We start from the raw sequence: 19,291 nt of genomic DNA, 5'->3' as shown, positions 1-19,291 counted from the left end.
AAAATCACACACGAGTGTATTTATCCAAAAAAGTGCAGAGGCTGGATTTCCTGCAGTGATAGAAGTTTTTTACATATATTTACTTATGAAAAAGCTAATTATGACCTTGAATGACCTCGTAATGCAGTTCATAGTTAAACACACACCACCGACTCTCTCCATTAAAATTAGTCCAGCTCTTTGTTGTTCAACATAAAAAGTCTGATCCTCTCGTCCCTCTCATCCATTATGCAGAGGGGAAGCTGCTCCTCAGAGAGATAATACTGCAAATTCTGCAAATCCATAACAAAGCCCTCCAGCATACCCACGCTTCAGCTGCTGGCTGTCAGTTTGATTGCCTGTCTGTCCGTCCGTCCGTCTTTCTGTGACACTCAACAGACAAAACTTGGCGCTCAGTAAGTTTTAAAGTGTTCACAGTCCGATATGAATAAGTATGTTACTGTATGTGGTTCACTTACTATCTTCGCCAAGGAGGTTATGTTTTCGGTTCAGTTTGTTTGTTTGTCAGCAGGATTACAGAAAAAACTACAGGCTTGATTTTCATGAAACTTGGTGGAAGGGTGAAGCATGGGCCAAGGAAGAACCAATTAAACTTTGGAAGTGATCCGAATCACAGAGCCGATACAGATAGGGCATGGCCTTGGCAGAGGTCTGCGCTCTCTGAGTGCCCTTCTAGTTCCTCAAGTGATCACTTCCTTGAAGTATGGCTCCCTAATGAGCTGAGTATATGTTAAGGAACAAATTAGGACCCTTAAGGCAGATTTATTCCACCATGTAAAGTGTCACAGTACCTCTGTGCAGGTGTCTACTTTGGGACGTAGTGGGCTACACTAAAGCTCGCACTATAAAAATGTCAATGTATTAGGGGCACAGTTTGGTTTTAAAGTTGGAGGTCTAGGTATGGATGGATAAAATCTTCAATCACAGTACACATAATCATGGGTACTTAATGTCTTAAATACTCGGGAAAACAAGGAACACATTAATGCAAAGATCCTATTTAAAGCAGGAGTGCTTGTTGATTCCCAACACTGTCTGCGATGATCTAAAACCACAGATATTAAAGGTACAGTGTGTAGGATTTGGGGGCATTTAGTGGTGTGGCTGCAGATTGCCGAGTGCAAAACCGTGGTAACGCCATTCGCCTCGCTCAGAGGCCATCCTTATCCTAATAACACTACTTTATGTGCAACAAAAGTCAGACAGCAGCTGGCAATACCATGGTTTTGCACTCTGTGGCTCACGTTACCCACGTTCACAAGCGTGATGGACAACTACGGTGGCCTTCAGGTAATGCAAGATGTCCAAAAGCCCAAAGAAAGAGCGAGGGAGGAAATTGCATGTAGACTGTTATGGCCGCAGCCAGCAACTTCTTCACTTGTCTAACCTCGTTTTGTAGTACTGTGTTTATGTTAACCAGGATGTGTGGTCCCCTCCACCTGCCGAGGCGCTGCCTTTCTCTGAGCTGGAGGTTCCTGATTGGAGGAACCGGCTCGGTCCTTCAATCCCAAGGAGGCAATTTGTAGCTGAGGCTTCAAATGTTTGGCCAATCTGACAGTCGATGCGGCTGGAATTTGATGTGAACAACTCGCCAACGTATCTCTAGTTGTTATGCTCCTTTCAGGAACTACCTAATGTTAATTGCGATGGTTAACTCTGTGAATTGAGGTACTCGAGTATTAAATGGGGAGTTGGGCCAGGTTAGATTTAATAACTGACTTCAGCTACACACGGTAGGATTGTTTTTTGTTTAGAGTCACTAGTGTGTAGGGATGCTGTTTTGACTGTCTGTTTTTGGGATCTGATAAGTAAAGGTTAGTTAGTGAGGTCGTATTTTCCATTCAGTTTCTTTTTAGTAAGTTAGATTTGTAGCTCTTATTTTAAGAGTCCTCTTTTTGTTCTACTTATTTTGTTGATTTTAACAGCATCGGAAAGCCCTTTCTTTTAGTCTGCCTCACCTCCTTTTGTTGTTGGAAATAAATTATCTAAGCTCCCTGTGAACAAAATAACTTTATTTTACCAAGAAAATCTGGTTTTATGTTGCCTCCCTTTACCCTAGCGAGCTGGGTCGTAAGAATAACCACAGTGTTATCTGGCTCCCTGATACCACCACAGTTATACCTCTAAGCAGAAACATTCAGACCTGACCTTACCATGCTACAGCCAAATAGATAGGAAAAACAAAAGGGGAATCAGCACAAAGAAAGAGCGAGGGAGGAAATTGCATGTAGACAAAGAAGAATTGATCAGGAAGATCTTGAATCTAGATACCGTCAGTCCCTGTTTGTCTTGCAGTTCATGCAGGTCACAGTTGGCTTTGTGTGCAACATGGCAGCCTGTTGGCCATGACCTCCTGTAGTAAAATGTATCTCATCTCTAACCTCTGAAGGTGTAATCACAAACAACAGTGATCAGCACCTCTCAGCCGTCTTTATAGCTGCACAGGGGAGTTATGTTCTCTCTACTGTTAGATGCTCCTTCTGTCAGCAGCATATCTTCAATTTCTATGAATGGATTTTTATGAAGTTCATCGGGCATAAAGGCCTCCGGCTGAGGAACAATTGATTCGTTTTTGGTGCTGATCCGAATCTGGGATTTCCGCCATTAAACGATTTTCTTTAGCCAATGACAAAACTAAGAAAGGCCTTGACTTCCTTCCAAAGCCTTGAGGTATTTTGCAGGGACAATAAATCAATTCAGCTCTACTGTTAGTAGATCATTTATTTCTGTGCTACATGCCACTACTATACTACAGGAACTTTGTTTTTTAAGAAAAACCATGGCGGTGAAAGCTACCAATAGTTTGACCTTGAGGAACCAATATCATCACTCTACTCTGACGGTCTGATCCTAACCTTTGACCCCAGCCTCCAATCAACCTCCTCCCTCAGTGTGATGGACAGCCTGACCATTGACCTGCCAATAGGCCATTGGAAAGCCTTACATCAATATGTACTAAGAGAGAGCTGAGCTTATCATGCCACTGTGTGGATACATGCATGCGTGTGTGGGATGTGTGAGTGTGTGTGTAAGCATCACTCACCGATCTCACAGTTCTCCCCAGTGTATCCTTGTGGGCAGTAGCAGCTGTAGCCCGTTCCCTGCGGAAGGCACTTTCCTCCGTGCAGACATGGGTTTGTCACGCAGGGCTCCACCTCGTCTACAAGAGACAGACGGATTGGGGGTGGAGGGGGAATTTTGGGATTAAAAATAAAGGAGTTAATTAGTGATACTGTAAAGGAGAATGCTTTCCTGTTTGTAAATGTGATTTATTTAAGCTCATCGGCTTATAATATTTATTTCCACGGTGATCCTCGAAAGTTAGATGGCTTAAACACAATTTCCCTCACCACTGCTAGGATTTTGAATATAAATAAAATAAAAGCATGACTCATGCAAACATGCCACCCTAATTTTCCATCATTGCAGCTCAGCCAAAACCAGCGGTTAAAACACACGCATATCCATTTCACACTCGGTCTCTTTTCAAAGGGATCAGAAGCCAGAGAGCCTCAACCTCGCCATCCACTCACAGCCATAGTTGTCATGGTTACCATATGGAAAGCGAGGCCTTTGCTCACTCCGCCGAGCATAGTGGGCAGCGTGAGAACTTCAGACATTAGCCATCCTCAACAGAAATGAGCAGACCTACCGCTGAGCGCCTCGGCCTCGCTATTCACCCCCTAAATGTGTGCGTGTGTGGTCTCCTTCCACAATTACAAATTTCCATATCAATTGACACACCACCACGTGTTTCTCCCCTGAGCCGCTCATTATAGCAACTTAAGGTCTTTGAAAACCACCACTCGTTCGTCCTGGCCGCAAAAGCTCGGCTGTGGGAGTCTTTGTTCTGGCAGCTCTCTCTGACACCGAGGACTGCTTAGGAGGGGGTGGTGTGTGAGGTTGACAGTGTCTGTGTGTGTAGGTTTCTGTGTTGTGTTTACACGGTGCGATGAGCGAAAATCTGCCAATGATTAGCCTTGAGGCCGATCCTGTCCAATAACCACCCAGAGGCAGACATCTCAAGCTCTCATCCTCTGAATTATCATGATGCCAGCTGCAGTGTTGGGCAAAATAAATGTTCAAGGATCAAAAAATCAAAAAATCAAAGATTGAGGGTTTTCATTCACAAGAGCGAGAAATCTCTCAATAGCGTCCATAGATTTATGTTAAGTTTTGCAAGCTGATCCTCCGCTTGTGGTTCGAATTCTGCTGAAGTCAGGTGCTAAAACCAGCCATGCATTTCATTTAATGTACACCAGTCCAGGCCGAAGTGCACTTGCACCCTCTGGATCAGTCAAGGTCATGGCACGCCTTGACAAATACCAACTGTTATGACAAGCAGATTTACTACAGCGTGTGTGTGTGTCGATGTGTGTATGAAAGATAAACCTTGTGCGATTGGCCGTTCATTAAAGCGAGTGGTGCAGAAAAATCAATAGAAGCCTGTAGAAGGAGCTGACAGAGTGGACTGTCCCTCGCTCTGCACAGCGGTCGACACCACCGGCACAAACAACAACAATAAGCTGGCAACAGCAAAATCCAACTAATAAGTTTACAGAAATAGGACAGTGAGGGGATAATACATAGCAGATGCAACACTGGGATACTTCAAAGTATTAATCCACACAGCCTTTGCTTCGAGTAATAACAGCCACGGACACGGTGGAAATATGGTTTACTTTGGAAATATGATTTTCGGATAAGCGCTTTAGACCTCACAGGTGGCGTTGGCATTTGTGTGAAGGCTGAAGAGCACAAAGAGGAAAGTGGAAACTAAGCAACCATCTGCAATAGAAATGTTTCAGAAAGATGGTGTGATAAAAAAATCTTTTTAAAAAGATCAGACCACGGATTGTGTGTTGAATCCTCATGTGTCAGCATGTGTGTGTTTGTGTTTGAGAACAATGTGATTTACTACTGAAGGTCCTTGAATGTAACCTGAGGCCTCTCTTTTTTCTTTCCTCTCTCATTGATTGAACTGACTGATGAAGTGCTCCGTGATCCAGTCAGGAAAGAAAACACTGACCACCACCATGAAACCAAACCGCAAGGGACTGAACTCGAGCGAGAGTGTGTACATGAGAGAGAATGAGAGAGAGAGAGAGAGAGAGAGAGAGATGTAAGCCATTATTCTGGTTGAAAATCCTGTGAGAGCCTCCATCCACTTCTTCTGCTTGTGTAGTAAAGATATCCCTGTGTGTTTGTGTGTTTATGGCCTTCTGCCTGCATGACTCCAGGGTGTCAGTCAATCAATCAACCCTTATACTGTACACCAGAAGCCCAGATGGTTGCTCTCGGCTTGTCGATACAATGTACAGCTGTTTTCCACCCGCAGACTACCCACACCCCGAGCAGGCAGCTCAGCCATGCCTGCCGCAGACATGAGCCGCTTTCAAAGGAAGCAAAATAAATCACCATAGAAATGTGCGATAGCATGATGCCCACGGGGCTTTCAAATGCCGGGTGATAGGATGTTCCCTGTATGAGCTCTCATTATCAAGCGAAAAATAAGTAAACCAGGTGGCCAGCCAGGAGCTTCACTGAGAGATACTGTTTACCGTGCTGCAGACTTAATCAACAGATTGTGTGGTGGCGGGAATATGGTCTCTGCTTCTGGGAATAAAAGGTGTGTAGCCAAGGGAATACACACTGAGTTTTTTTAATAAATATGCCAGCGGCGAGGTCAGGGGAGGAAATGAAAAGGCATCTTAAAGAATACTTCTATTTATTTACAACATGGGTTTTATTTTCATCTGTCTTCATTTCCTGTCGGTTATGATAACAGTGTACCTGTCAAAGTAATTCCTGAGACATGCAGACACATTGTCGCAACCGCGCAAGAAATACAAACAGTCAGATGATCAGACTTAGACTGAGGCTACAAACAGACTAGTGTCGGGCAGGCTACTTGAATTACTCAACAGCAGAAGTAATTGTAACATTACTTTCTGTTTCTCTGCACAGATTCATCATAGATGCTTTTAAACAACTCAAAAGCCTTAGAGGGGTTATATGCCGAACTATTTCTCGGCCAGCAGCGATAACTTCGTGGGGCCTCAGCTCGATTCCTGGTAGCTGCTCTCAGCCAAGAAATAGTCCGGCACACAAACCCTCGTAAATAGATAAATTCTTCTTTTTACACTTAGGTTTTGTGATAAAGTCTGCTAATTTGTGAGCTTTAGTGGTGCTAGTAGGCAGATTTTGTTACCTTCAGACAGAGCCAGGCTAGCTGTTTACCCCTGTTTCCAGTCTTTATGCTAAGCTAAGCTAACCATCTACTAGCTCCAGCTACAAATTTAATGGACAGACATGACAGTGGTATTGATCATGTCATCTAGGTCTAAAAAAGCATAAACTGTGTATAAGAAGTGAACGTAGTGACTGTGATATCACCCATTGGTTTGTGGACTGCTGTTTTGAAGCCTTGAGTTCAGCATTTTGGCCGTCACCATCTTGGTTTTTAGCAACCAGAAGTGACACGAGAGGGTGGAGCTAAGTACAACGGAAAACTGACTAAGGCATTTTTAGGCGACCAAAATGTTAGAATTAACTTTTTTTTAACTGAAAACACACTGTGAAAGGGTTAAAGTTGTAAGACGAAAACACGGACAACTCCCAGACCAGACAACGCCGTGGTAGCGACCTGTCAATCACAAGGTAGCCACGCCCTAAAGAATTACCTGCTTTATGGTCTATTTGACTCTAAATGGGACCATAATTTACTAAATGAACATCATGCTGTATTGAAGAAGACTTGAAACTAGCGATTGAGACCATAAACTCATGTTTACAATGTTTACTGAGGTAATAAATCAAGTGAGAAGTACGGTCATTTCTATACAATCAGACTTCTTTTTGCAACCAGAGGAGTCGCCCCCTGCTGGCTATTAGAAAGAATGCAAGTTTAAGGCACTTCAGCATTGGCTTCACTTTTCAGACCCAGAGGTTGCCCACTGTTAAGAAGCAGCCAGCCAAAAATAAGACCCACGTTGTAATAAATCAGAATTACCTTTTAAGGCTATCAAATCAAAATAGTGCTTCAATTAATTAAAATGATACATGGACACACATCAAATAAAGTAAAGCCTACCAACAGGATGACAAAACATATGAAAACAGGCATACACTGCTAACCTGTTGGGCTGAGAGTTATGGTGCTGATGTTGACTCCCCCTCTGTTACTCTCCTCCTCCATGTTGCCAGGTAACAGGGCCCCTGACCCCACAGCGTGAGACCAAGTGGGCTCCTCCACATCTGGGGGTGCCGACAGTAATGAAGGATAATCCAGAGATTTGTTCAGAACTGCTTTCTCCACTGGGACCCAATGGGGCGAAGTCAGGGGGTAAGTGGAGCTGTCATGGTTGTCCAAGTTAGTAGATGGAGCTGGGTCTCCTGATCCAGCAGTTTGAAATGGGGAATAGGAATGAGGTGATGATGGTGAGGATGAGACGGATGGGGTTTGGGAATTGGATGGAGGTGAGGAAGTGGATGGAGACGAGGAGGATGAAGATGGAAGAGACGGGGATGGGGAGGGAGATTGGGATTCAAACAGGGATTGAGATGGGGATGGTTGAGAAAAGGATGGAGATGGGGACGCAGTTGGCGATAGTGATGGAGATAAGGAGAGGGATTTGTATGGATCTGGTGAGCTTGATGGCGATGGCGATGGCGATGGCGATGGGGTTTCTGCTGGTGAGGTGGACGGGGATTCAGATGTAGATAAATCAACGCTCTCCGACCCAGTTGTGTTCATCGCTGTGAGCTCCAGAGGACTAGAAGTGGTAGTGGTAGTCGTGGTAGTGGTGGACTGTCCCTTCCTGTGACCCCTCTCTCTAGATCGTTCTCTGGATCTTTCTCTTGGTTTGCTTGTTCCAACTGGTCGACGTGAAACTTGTATCTCCCCTTTTGCTTCCGCGCCAGTGATTTCTCCACTCCCCTCGTCTTCTCCTTTACCCTTATCCTCTCCTCTCCCCTTATCCTCTCCTCTGCTCCTGTCCTCCCCTCTGTTCTTCTTCCCCCTTCCTCTGCCTCCTCTACCGCTGCCTCTGGACGTCACCGTCTCCTCCCTCTTGTCACCCGGCTGGGTTGTGGTCTCCGATTCAACACGGACCCAGGTTTCTACGCTGGATGAGGTGATTCCGGGTGAAGCGCTGGAGGCGGCGGACGTGTGCGTCTCTGAAGTCTTGGCACTCTCTGTAGTCATAGAGGTACTGGAGGCGGCCACAGTAGATGCCAGACGAGTGGGAGATACTTCACTGGCTGGTGTAGAGTTTTCCCTCGTGGGACCGGTGAACCATGAACTTCCCCAAGAGAACAAACCTGCAGAGGGCACAAAACCAACAAAAAAAGAAAAGAACGAGTGAAGTCAGGGGTGCAATTATTGCAGACAGAGAAAAAAGTGCAGAAGACAAAGCCAAGAGTGACGAACAAAGCAAAAATCATCTTATGGATTCTCTCTGCTTTGCCAAGGGAGAAAAAAACAAACACTTCTAAGCTGTCTGAGCTGTCCGTCAGCTGTTTTTCCTCTATCACTGCACCAGCAACGTCTACACTTCAATATGATCACCGTCAGCAAGCAAACCTCTGTGGACACAGTGAAGTAAAACCTTTAAGGGAAACATCTGAACATTTCCCTCTACAGTATGTTAAACATTATTGTCACAGGCATAAATATAACCAGAGTACACTGTAATGTATATAAGGGATAAACAAAGGCAGTGAGACAGGTGAGAATTGAATTGTTTGCCAATTAGCATAAGGTGCTTGTTTGAAAGGACTCACATACAGCACTAAGCAAAGTGAAGTGTGAGCTTTCAAAACAATGTTATGCTGCGTTCATGTCATATCAGAGTTACTGTAATGAACCGTTTCTGACTTGTAAATGCCGTTCATGTCAACATCGAAGTCGTAATTACAGCTAATAAACTGCAATTTTGATGGCCAAAGTCTCCCGTCAGATTTTTTAAAGCCTGAAAACAGAGCCATGAGGAGGAGCAGAAGTCTAGTTTTCTCTCAGAACACTTGAATTACAATATGCTAAAAGGTTATTATGGAATTTTTGCCTAATTTTGCCAAAAATATTCTTCCTACAGCAGGTTTAACCATAGACCATGGAGTCACAGTTGTAAACGTAAACATTGCAAATGTGTCCCTGTTTATTTCCTCTTGTAGTGTATGTGAATGACATAAGCTGACAGGAACTAAACATGGACCCAAGCTGTTGCCTAGCAATGCAATTCCATTAAAATGATCTCTGTGGAAGTGTTAATTTAAAACAGCCACAGTTCACTGCAACAAATAAATAAATGGAGACAAAACAGACACGGGTGAAGGTCTGACACCTTCACAGTCGCAGAATTGAATCAACGACTCTGTAACACAGTTTTAAACAACACTGATCGGAGATTCCTGCCATTTGGAAACCACTTCCACCCACATCCAGCACATAAAGAGACCTGTAATCCTGCTGGACCCATGAGACACAGGAAACTCTTTTTCCATCATCATATCATATCTTTATTTTGATATTGTGGTATTACTGTCAATAAAGTTGTTCAGTGACTGCAGTATTTGTATGCCTCACTGTTCATGAAAGTTACACTGAGACACAAAATTAAATCGATCATCTTCTACAGCTGCCTAGGCTGTTGGATGGACACCCCTGGTTTTCAGTTCAGCTGTATTTACTCTAGAAACCTCAACACAACTGTACTCTATAATAGCAATGAGCATCACCCTGTGTAACAACAGTATCAATCCACATCATCCTCAGGCTTCTACAATGTTGTACCTCAAGGCCTACTTTACAGCACACACTGTAACATATAGGCAATAGGCCAGCTGTATGTTCCCTACAATACTCTTTTCCCTACATCTCTATTTGTCCCAAAGAAAAAACACAACTGTACCCCATAATTACGTAGAACCTATGAAGTTTGCCTATCCTTATTTTGTTATCATCTGTACCCCTCCAGTGTAGGTAAGTAGTAGTATATGATCATTTTAAAATAAATCACAGTAGATTTTTAAAATGCTGCAGGACTCATTACCCCGTCTTTCCTTAAACTTCAAGCTTTGTCGCTCAGTAATGTTAAAAAAAGTAAAGGTAAAAAGGTTTTTAAAAATACATGAAGTGTAAATTCTTTTCACATTTTGTGGAATTAATTCAAGAGCTTGTTGGGGATTACAATAATACGACATCTGAAGCCCTGTTTGATGACTTTTTAATAAATGCTCGTTTGGGTATGAGTAATTCCTACAATTATGCAAATATGCAAAGGACCTTTCTCATAAAGCTGAATAGATAAATATCAGTGTTTACCACTAGCTTGTGTTACCGTTTGATTTTCATCTGACTTTGTTGTGTTTAATTGAAGCAGACTATTTGCAGAAGAAAGTGGTGATGCTGGACACGCTCCTTCTGTTCTCCTCAGCACAAGGCCTCTGCTCTCCCAGTTGCCCCTTATTAATTCTGCGTTTCTCTAATGAATTCATTCCTGGGGCTTCTTTGTACTGTAATTAATGTATCATCCTGTTGTGTTGCCCAACTGATCTTTCCCCAACATCACAGACCGGAGCCAATTACTGCCTCGACAGCAAGATCCTGTACGTGCTCATAAACATACACTGCCATCAAGCCTTCTGGTTGCTTTATAACTCAAATCCTGTGTCTGTGTCCCTATTTCACACTACATAATGTGCTAATAGTAACGTGTACTGTATATTGTAAACACTGGAAAAGTTACAACATTTTGTATACTCAAAGATGTCAGTCGACACACTGAATTGGTTTGATTTTTGAGTGAGCTGTTGATGGACACTGTTGTTCCACGATGCGACACACACAGGAGCTAATTGCGGATGTAGGTGAGACAGCACCAGAAACATCTCAAAAAGCAAAATAAACAATTTAAAATTGTTTGCTTTCTCCTTCATGAGTTTCCAAATGTTTCCAAAGTCTATTCACTGTTTTTCCCCTCTTATCCTCTTTTCAGAGGGACGAGCTCTTCAAAAATGACAAACCATCGCGACTCAATTCACAATAGGACTTATCTATAAATCATGAGAAGAGCAACTTTGTGCGTAAATTAACGTTTTACTGACCATTTTACTGCCATTTCCACATCAACTTATATTATCTTGAATCGGTAAACCAGACATTTCCAAGAGAACATTTGATTCTGCTTATTTGGCGACCCTAAATCTCCTGCGACCCACCTGTGGGTCCTTTGGGAATGACTGCATCAGAAAAAATATAAATCCACTTACGTGGTGATGCTGCACTGGATGGATTTGACGTCTCATCTGTCTTTTTCGTGGCCGTCTCCTCTTCCCCTGCCTGTCCACTTGGTGCTTGGGTCCCTTCCTCATCTCCAGTTCCCGCCAGGTAGTTCCAAGGTTTCCAGATGGACTTGACGATCTTTGAGATCACCTAAAATAACAAGTGGATGCACAGGAACTTAGCTGGTTCAGTGATGTTGCTTTATGTCTTTTTAATCTCAAAATAAAAGCTTAAACCAGGACTAGAGCTGCAACTAACAATTATTTTGTGTCGAGTGTTTTCTCGATTAATCGATTAGTTGTTGGTCTATAAAATGTCAGAAAATGGGGAAAAATGTTGATCAGTGTTTCCCAAAGCCCAAGATGACGTCCTCAAATGTCTTGTTTTGTCCACAACTCAAAGATATTCAGTTTACTGTCATAGAGGTGTAAAGAAATCAGAAAATATTCACATTTAAGAAGCTTAAATCAGTGAATTTTTACTTTTTGTTCTTAAAAAGTTACCCAAACCGACCTTCTTGTCAGCGGGAGTGGGGTGGACCGGCGGTCGGAGAAACTCCTCTGAGTCGGGGCCAGGCTCCAGTGTCTCTCCCCAGTCGAAGAGGCTCTGTCCTGGGATTAGCTGGAGGGTCACAAAAGACCCTGAAGACTCGGACCAGGGGTCTGAGGCTGAGAACACAATCAGGTGGATTATTATCACAGATCCACATTCTTTTGTGATCAATACATATAATTATTTCAATATTAGAAATCAGCCTTACAAGCATCAATGCGGTGAAGGGAGGCCTCCTCTTCTAGGTCAACCAATCCTGTCCAGTTTGAAGGTGAAACATCACTGCCATCTGAGGACCCTGCAAGGATGTGTTTGCAAAAAAAAAACATATCTATTGTAAGTTCAATCTTGCTGTATTTGTGTTTACAGTAGGATGGTTGATCCTCTGATTAATCAGCTGGTTCATGCTGCTACAGATCTGCTAACAGTAGCCAAATGTCAAACCTCTGGTAGTGGTGGTTTGCTGTGTAGTCATGTCGGGACTTCCTGTCCCTGCGGAGTCAGCATCACCTGAGCCTGTGAGGTAGCTCCAGGGCTTCCACAGGGAGGTGTAGATCTGAGACATGGACCCTGAATCCTTCACTTTACCTGAGAAACAAGTTGAAGAGATGTTCACATGGCTGTCGCTGAAGGATTTTATGCAGTTTGTCTAAAAGCTTTGTTGTGTTTTAATTTTGCAGAAATTGGCCAATATCAGTCAACACAGAGAACACACGCTGAGCAACTTGATATTTAACTTCAACACATCCTCTTCTCTTTTTCTCTCTCTCTCTCTCTCCAACTGCTGCTGTCAATCCAGCAGTTTCACAGATACTTGACGGTGGGATAGATAACGTGGATAAGAAATTGTTGTTGCCATAGCTACAACAGTGACAATGACATTTATTGTCATTGTAATAGCACTCAAAGCTTCCACAGTAACATCAACACCTCTGTTAGGAGTGAGATGGCAGTAATATCAATACATAGCAACACATTTTGTTGTAATTCTTTATCCACACATTTAAATTTATTATTGATATGAACCATTATTTCATATAATTATGAAAAATTATTACAGTGTAATTTCACTGTATTCTTGTTTAGTACTGTTTCATCCATCAATGATGAGTGAACTCTTCTTCCATAAACAAAAATAGTTTCCTCTTATGGTAAAATACCTCTGTAGCAGTACGCATCATACAGCGCCGTGGTGTTGTCAGTAGTGCTGTTGGGTGCGACGGTGCGGATTCCTGGCTGGCTCCCTCCACAGTCCGGGCGAGGCCAGGTCACCGGGTAGCGGACGCTGCCATCAGACATCCAGCCCGGCGCGCAGCTGTCTAGGCCGGCCTTCCAGGCCAGATAAAGCTGCCCCACTGTGGCCAGCTGCCCCCCGAGAGACACGCAGCGGTCTGAGGCTGACGACAGAGACAGCCTGCCTGGGACCGAGGAGTGAAACACTTCCCCTGGAGGACGGAGACATGACACAGGAACTTGTCACAGAAGCAGATGATGTCTGTCAGATCTCTAGCAGGGAGACACCTGAGTTAAATACAGTAGCCCCTTGCTGATGCCTTCTCTACCTCTCCACCTGAACAACTCATTCTTTCAGTTTTTTGCAGACCAAATTCCCACTATCAAAAAAAAAATCACTGTCCATGTGCCGGACCCAGCAGCACCTACTCCTGCACCTCTCCTCTCCATCCTTCTCAACATCCTTACCCCTCCCCCCCCCAACACTGCCTCTCCCTGTGCCCTCCAGCTGCCCCCTCCCTCATCTCTAAACTCATCAGTTCATCCAAACACACAACCTGCTCCCTCGACACCCTCCCCACTTCCCTGTTGAAGATCTGCCTCCCTGTCCTATGTCCTCACCTCACCAACCTCTTCAATTCCTCACTGTCAGCAAAGGTTATTCAAACAGGTGTAACTGGTGTATTTGTTGGGGACTACTTACAGATGTGGATTAATACACATTTGTTGCAATAGTTTTTCTGTCTTTTCACTGAATTCATTGAAAGTACGATTTAAAAAAAGAAAAGAATATCGCCCGTCCTTTAATATTGTAGCAGACTATGATGTGTGATGCAATTTTGATGTGTTTCGTGTGTGTGTGTGTGTGTATATATACCATCCAGTTCTTTTGCAAAACAGTACACATCAAACAGCTCTTTCGGGTCCCTCTTCCCATAGTTCCTTACTCCAGCTGAGTACTCCTTGTGTCCATAGCAACCAAGCTCTGGCAACTGGACAGAATAACTGTGGAGGAAACCATGAGGGAGTCATAAATGGGAATGAACCTCTGTTTTACTAATCATAGGAAATATGTGGCAATGTCTTGTGGACATTTTACTGTGTGAACATTATCTCAGCTCACATATCATAGCGTTTATTCTCATTAAGACTTTAAATGTCAGTTAAGAATAAATTCTTATTTGTAATATCTTTTAAAGGGCAATAGATTAGAATAAATTAAAATACAATTAGCAGCAAAGAAACAACAGCGGTGAAAAGAAAAAAATTAATCGGAAGCAGATGAGTTGACAACAAAGAAGAACTGAATATTAATTAAGACAGCAGGTGATGCAAGAAGAGAGGGAACAAACTGTAAACAAAACAAAGCAAATGTCATATTAGAGAATTAACAGGCATATAAAAAAAATGCCGCATTTAAGTTTACTTTAGGGCTGTCAAAGTTAACTCGATAATAACGCGTTAACACAAATTTGTTTTAACGCCACTAATTTCTTTAACATGTTAACACAAACGATTTTTCGGAGGTTGTAGCGGGTTTTAGAGGTAGAGTGAAGATACTGGTATCATATGAAACTAGAAGACCTAAGGAATCCATTGGTATCAACCATGTCATACGAGCTTGTCAGGAAGGAGGTTAAATAACGCTCCAAACCTGAGCCAAATTTTGGCGAGGACAAACTGTCATGGCCATTTTCAAAGGGGCCCCTTGACCTCTGACCTCAAGATATGTGAATGAAAATGGGTTCTATGGGTACCCACGAGTCTCCCCTATACAGACATGCCCACTTTATGATAATCACATGCAGTTTGAGGCAAGTCATAGTCAAGTCAGCACACTGACAGCTGTTGTTGCCTGCTTGAGTTTGCCATGTTATGATTTGAGCATATTTTTTATGCTAAATGCAGTACCTGTGAGGGTTTCTGGACAATATCTGTCATTGTGTTGTGTTGTTAATTGATTTCCAATAATAAATATATACATACATTTGTATAAAGCAGCATATTTGCCCACTCCCATGTTGATAAGAGTATTAAATACTTGACAAATCTCTCTTTAAGGTACATTTTGAACTGATAAAAAATTGTGATTAATCATGTACAATCATGCGATTAAATACAAATAAATATTTTAATATTTGACAGCCCTAGTCTATTTATATAATAGCATTTATTGACATTCTGTTTGTGTTTACAAGTGTGTGATGGGGGCGCAACTCTATAAATTGGTGCTCATGACGCATGGTGAGGGGAGGACGGGTTACAGCCGATACCATCGTTGACCTCAGCCTCCCTCAGCCTCAGCGGATAAAGGGAATCTCCAACAGTTCAACTGGACACTGAAATAACTGTCTGGATTTTGTTTTCATATTAAGTGTATTTTGCAATAAATTCTAAGCAACGTGGAATTATTTTGGAAAGAAGGCTACGATTCTGACATACTGCACCCGGACTCTTTGTGTGGAAAAAACAACAGGAAAGTGGAATAGTGGTTAGGAAGGAAAAACCTAAAATTACATTTTCTGCCAATAGTCTTCAAAACAGATTGAATTGATTTGACAATTTTGGTAATCGATAAATCACCTAAGTATTTTTTTTTAAGTAATAGTTTATTCGCTTTCTGCTAATAGATCCCCCTAAATGCTACACACTGTTTCTTCAAGCAGAAATGCTTAAAAGTCACAGGTTCCAGCTTTCCAAATGTGAAAATCAGTTGACTTTCTTTGTCTTCTATGATAGCAAATCATATATCTTTGGGTTTTGGACTGGGGATCCAGCAAAACAAGCATTTTGAATATGAAAACCTGGACTAATCAATTAATTGAGAGAATAATCTGCAGAATAATCAATAATAAATATAATTGTTAGAAGCAGCACTGCGGACTCACAGCAACTAGTAGAGCAACACTACAAGGGTGTGACAAGCAGAAGGAAGTTATTGAACGTCTCCTCACCGGACAGTCTGATCATCCAACCAGCCGGCTGCACAGCCGGCGAAGCCGTCATAGTACGCTGCCCACAGCTGGGCCGGCGTGGCCATCTGAGCCGAGTTTTCCTGGCAGGCTCGCTGGGCGTCGGTAAATGAGAGGGCGTATCGGGTGCTGGGAGCCTGGTAGTGAAACACCACACCTACACACAGGGACGAGTGGTGAGATGTTTGTGCATTTATTTGAGAGATGCACCAACACAGCCAAGTTTAAAGTTAATAAATCAGTGGGAGGTAATCAATAAACATGTTATTATGGCCACAAACAGATCAATCGAACATTAAGGGAGTTTCAGATGAAATTTCACACATGGGCGCACAAAAAAATTCAGTCCAAACTCTGTAATTAAAAGAATTCCACAATCGCTCAAGTGGAAAACTAGATAGCAAAAACAACACAGACACAGAGAGCAGTAAGTAATTAAGTCAGTCATTATGATATTGATATGGTGAATCAATGTTATTATGTTTAATTAAATAAAAAAGCTAAAAAGGGTTGGCAGTGCTGCCATTATCTATCTGACATTATCACAACAAGCCTGGAGTGCAATAAAACACAAAAATCAATTAAGTTAGAAGAAGAATTTTAAAGCCTTTTTGTGTTAATGCTGCTCAGTCCGCCAGTAGCGTTTCTTTTATGGTTTAAATGCTTGCTTTAGGGAGTTGTGCTACTAAACTTTTCTCACAATGAAATCTCCAGTCAGTGGCTGTTGCACTTACCGGAGACCACCAGGGGCACAGTGTCTCTCTCATAGTCGTTACCCATGACAACCTGACAGTGGTAAGTGCCTGAGTCGTTGGTACGGAGACTGGAGATCTCCATGGTAGCATTCAGAGGATTGGCACTGTATCCTGGCAGCATGATGCGGCCACTGAAAGCCTTATTCACCTTGATTACGTCACCTTTGGCACAGAAAGAGAGGTTTCTTCATTATAAGTGACTATTGGCATCCTGCAGATTTGAGAGATAAAACATAAACTTATAAGGGCCCCTAGATACATAGATTGAGTTAATCGCCTGCCAAACACAGTTCAGGTTATTTCCCACGAACCACTTTTGTGTTTGTGTTTTTGTCTTTACTTTTCCCACTGTTTGGAAGTAGGCGGGGCTCAATCGGAGCAACGTGATGTCACATGCTTCTGTGGACCAATCAGGATTTAGCAACACTTGAATCACGCAGACAGTTGTTTGCTTGGTGTTTCAGGCCACTATCAATCAAATGTGATCAAACCACACCCACACAGTCCTGACGAAGCAGATTAGCTCAGTTTTTGAGAGTTAAAATAGGTTTTCATTTCTAACTTTACATTTAAGTGTTGCTTATTTAGTCACTTTAAAATTTTCCAATGTTGACGTGATAACGCGTTAATGCAAATTCATATTAACGTCACTAATTTCTTCACAACTTGAAATTTTTAGGTTATAGCGGGCTGCGTTTTAAAGCTAGTGAAGATACTGACATCATATGAAAATAGAAAAACATAAGGAATCCAATTCAACCATGTCATATTAGCTTGTCATAAAGGAGGCTAAATGATGCTCCAACTTATGCTAAATTTTGGCGAGGAAAAACGGGCATGGCCATTTTCAAAGGGATCTCCTTGACCTCTGACCTCAAGATATGTGACTGTAAATGGGTTCTATGGGTACCCACGAGTTTCCCCTTTACAGACATGCCCACTTTATGATAATCACATGCAGTTTTGGTCAAGTCATAGTCAAGTCAGCACCATGCACACTGACAGCTGATGATGCCTGTTTGGCTTGAGTTTGCCATGTTATGATTTGAGCATATATTTTTTATACTAAATGCAGTACCTGTGAGGGTTTCTGGACAATATTTGTCATTGTTTTGTGTTATTAATTGATTTCAAATAATAAATATATACATACATTTCCATAAAGCAGCATATTTGCCCACTCCTATGTTGATAAGATTATTAAATACTTGACAAATCTTCTTTAAGGTACATTTTGAACAGATAAAATGTGTGATTCATTTTCAATGAATCACAATTAACTATGGACAATCATACGATTAATCACGATTAAATATTTTTAATCGATTGACAACCCTAGTAATTTCATTTAGTTTCAGTAGTTCAGTTTAAAGTAATGAACTACTCACTAACTCCAAATTCCAACTGCAATATTTTAGAGCTTTTTCACTGAAAACAGCTGCCTGCTGAAAACCAGGTTGATGAGAGCAGTGAGACTGAACCAAAAGAAAAAGCTACAGGCTGTAAAACCAAAACAATGAACTGAAAGGCACCAAAACGTTGAAGGGGCACTACATAGATGAATTCAATCGGTGCCTAGCCTTGACTTTGCTAAAAAAACTCCACTCTGGGAGGTTTGGAGCGTTTACAAGTACAGTGGAAAACCTCTAGTAAGAGGATTTATCTCATTTTAATTCCAGGAGCTGCTATTGTCAGCTTGTTAGGTTCTTAGTCATTGTTTTACTTGTGAGGCCTTCAGATTAAATACCTCAAGCTGAGCAGAGCTGCAGAGTTGGGTGATAATTGTCTGTGAACATACACACAGTCGTTTGACTATGACATTTCACTAGTAATATATAAATATTGATTAGAGCACCTTTAAGTGTACTCTCTAAGCACTTGTAGAAATATTATCTGAATGAGTAAAGTAAAGTAATGTAGGTCTTAATCAACAGCTAAAACAGATCATCATGTCTTTGTTTTACCTTTAGCAGAAAGCACAATCTGCTCCAGAGGAGCGCCCTCTCCTTCTGCTGGTACCCTGATGCGAGTCCACAGGAGGTGGGGAGGCTGGCTGGAGGAGCTGTTCTGGAGGGTGAAGACACACGGGAGGACGGCTTTGCCTGCCAGCGTTTGTTGTACTGCGGGATGTGTGATCCTACGCATGTTCACTATGGAGGAGGCTGCACCTGGAGAGGACGAACAAGAGGACAGAACATAATTAGTTATTGCAATTAAATATGTTGGAGGACATATTGCTTACAAGGGTAGAAAACAATGGACAATATAATGCATATGTCTGCTTTTTGACAGATATGAATAAGATTGCTGTTTGATTATAGAGTAAAGTATTCTACACTAAGCAGTAGAGGAGATATATAGAAAGTGTAGGCTGTACTGTAGCTTCTAACCAAGGTGTCTGCTACAGTAACAAGACCTCTGGGATTCATTAGCAATTTCACACTCATGTTTTCACAAGGAACGGGTTTTATCATTCCAGCAAAGGAACAAAACGC

The 19,291-nt window shown here is 42.2% G+C and overlaps 1 protein-coding gene across 1 annotated transcript in view; it reads right to left on the bottom strand.

Annotated features, from left to right (window-relative positions):
* LOC141777100 (neurocan core protein-like) overlaps positions 1-19,291 on the bottom strand; it is a 45,339-nt gene that overhangs the window by 8,806 nt on the left and 17,242 nt on the right. The window contains exons 3-13 of the mRNA XM_074651061.1: positions 18,761-18,964; positions 16,776-16,958; positions 16,024-16,198; positions 13,947-14,074; positions 12,997-13,281; positions 12,281-12,424; positions 12,045-12,134; positions 11,798-11,952; positions 11,272-11,434; positions 7,138-8,322; positions 3,044-3,160 (exon numbers count right to left, since the gene is read on the bottom strand). Coding sequence (XP_074507162.1) covers positions 3,044-3,160; positions 7,138-8,322; positions 11,272-11,434; positions 11,798-11,952; positions 12,045-12,134; positions 12,281-12,424; positions 12,997-13,281; positions 13,947-14,074; positions 16,024-16,198; positions 16,776-16,958; positions 18,761-18,964 — 2,829 coding nt within the window. The remainder of the gene's footprint in view (positions 1-3,043; positions 3,161-7,137; positions 8,323-11,271; positions 11,435-11,797; positions 11,953-12,044; positions 12,135-12,280; positions 12,425-12,996; positions 13,282-13,946; positions 14,075-16,023; positions 16,199-16,775; positions 16,959-18,760; positions 18,965-19,291) is intronic.

The sequence above is a fragment of the Sebastes fasciatus genome, chromosome 11 (genome assembly GCF_043250625.1).
Source record: "Sebastes fasciatus isolate fSebFas1 chromosome 11, fSebFas1.pri, whole genome shotgun sequence".
NCBI lineage: Eukaryota > Metazoa > Chordata > Actinopteri > Perciformes > Sebastidae > Sebastes > Sebastes fasciatus.
Note: the sequence above shows the minus strand (reverse complement) of the source record. Positions and strands in the feature narration are given on the sequence as shown.